Below are 1,765 nucleotides of genomic sequence, written 5' to 3'. Positions count from 1 at the left end.
TAAGTGTTCTTACTTAGTGGAGAAGCCTGTACTGCAAAGGGCCCACCCTCCAAAAGATAATTCTGGGTTTTTGTGAGCCCCTCTCGTATTGTGCCTTCTCTTACTGTGGATGACCTGTCTGTGCTCCTGAGAGAGGCCAACTCTTCCACCTACGCTATGATTTTAATCTCTTGCCTACTCCAGGACATTGCTCCATCCGGTCTCCCCTCTTCTCATAATTTTCCTTCCCTACCAGCTCATTTCCATATGAAGATGCGACCACTTCTGTTATCTTAATATTCAAAACCAGAAACCTTCCTTGACGGCATGACACCCTCTAGCTAGCTGTCTTGTACAGCACTGGCTCTTTTTTTTTTTTCCTGAGTTGGAGTCTCACTCTGTCGCCCAGACTGGAGTGCAGTGGCCACTCCCAGCCACTGCAGCCTCGACCTGCTGGGCTCTGGCGATCCTTCCACCTCAGTCTTCCAAGTAGCTGGAACTACAGGCGCGCTACCACGCCCAGCTAATTTTTTTTTTTAATTTATTTATTGTAGAGATGAGGTCTCACCAGGTTGCCCAGGTGGGTCTTGAACCCGCGGGCTCAGGCAATCCACTCACCTCAGCATCCCAAAGTGCAGGATTACAGGCTGAGCCACTGAGCCCGGCTGAGCACTGGCTTTTGTTTACTGGCTTCTCATCTCTCTGGCCTCTGAATGCTAAAGTGTCCCAGGGCTCAGTCGTCTCCATGCCTGCTCTCTTAGGGATTTTCATCTAGGTTTACTGTTTGTTTTTGAGTCAGAGTCTCACCCAGGCTAGAGTGCAGTGGCACGCTCACCACCACCCCAGCCTCAACCTGCTGGGCTCAGGCGATCCTTCTGCCTCAGCCTTCCAAGCAACCAGAACTACAGGCACGAGCTACTATACCTGGACAATTTTTTTGATATCCTGTAGAAACGAGGTCTTGCCAAGTTGCCCAGGCTGGTCTCCAACTACCAGGCTTAGGCAATCCTCTCACTTCCGCTTCCCAAAGTGCTGGGGTTACAGGCCTGAGCTACTGCACCTGGCCAGGTTTTAACTTCTGATGAGCTATATTTTACTCTCTATTTACTTGTTTTTTCCGTATAAAAATATATTCTCCTTGTCTCTGCACAGTGGCTCACGCCTGTAATCCCAGCACTTTGGGAGGCTGAGGCAGGAGCATCGCTTTAGGCCAGGAGTTTGAGATCGGCCTGGGCAACGTAGTGAGACCCTGTTTCTACAAACAAAAAAAAATTTTTTTTAATTTAGCTGGGTATAGTGGCGTGCACCAATAGTCTTAGCTACTCAGGAGGCTGAGGTGGGAGGATCGCTAGAGCCCAAGAGTTCAAGGCTGCAATGAGCTATGAGCGGCCTCAAACTTCTAGGTGCAAACGATCCTCCCATCTCAGTCTCCCGAGTCGCTGGGACTCCAGGCACCGGCCACCACACCCGGCTTACTCGTCGATTGATGGATGCGGAGAGAAGGGCCCCACTGTGTTGCCCAGCTGGTCTCGTGCTCCGGCCTCCAAAAGGCTGGTCTTACAGGCGCGAGCCGCCCGAGCGGCCTTCCCGCCTCACCTTTCAGCGCCTCCTGGACGTACTTCTCCAGGTAGTACTTCCGCAGCTGGTCGTCCTCCAGGGACGGGTCGTCGACGCCGTTGGCCGTGAGGTACACGTCCACGTCGCCGTAGTTGTCCCGCACCCAGCGCAGCAGCCTGCGCTGCCCCCAGGGGACCACGGCCAGGCGGGTGGGGGAGCCCAGGCGCGT

The 1,765-nt window shown here is 53.4% G+C and overlaps 2 protein-coding genes across 2 annotated transcripts in view; one reads left to right on the top strand and one right to left on the bottom strand.

Moving 5' to 3' along the window:
* The window catches only part of KLB (klotho beta), a 39,281-nt gene that overhangs the window by 2,713 nt on the left and 34,803 nt on the right, over positions 1-1,765 (bottom strand). The window contains exon 5 of the mRNA XM_008069790.2: positions 1,576-1,761. Coding sequence (XP_008067981.1) covers positions 1,576-1,761 — 186 coding nt within the window. The remainder of the gene's footprint in view (positions 1-1,575; positions 1,762-1,765) is intronic.
* The window catches only part of RPL9 (ribosomal protein L9), a 35,880-nt gene that overhangs the window by 15,623 nt on the left and 18,492 nt on the right, over positions 1-1,765 (top strand). The window lies entirely within an intron of this gene.

This window comes from Carlito syrichta, unplaced genomic scaffold (assembly GCF_000164805.1).
Source record: "Carlito syrichta isolate Samal-C Ts95f unplaced genomic scaffold, Tarsius_syrichta-2.0.1 Scaffold312207, whole genome shotgun sequence".
NCBI lineage: Eukaryota > Metazoa > Chordata > Mammalia > Primates > Tarsiidae > Carlito > Carlito syrichta.
The sequence above is the reverse complement of the archived record's forward strand: the minus strand, read 5'-3'. Positions and strand labels throughout refer to the sequence as shown.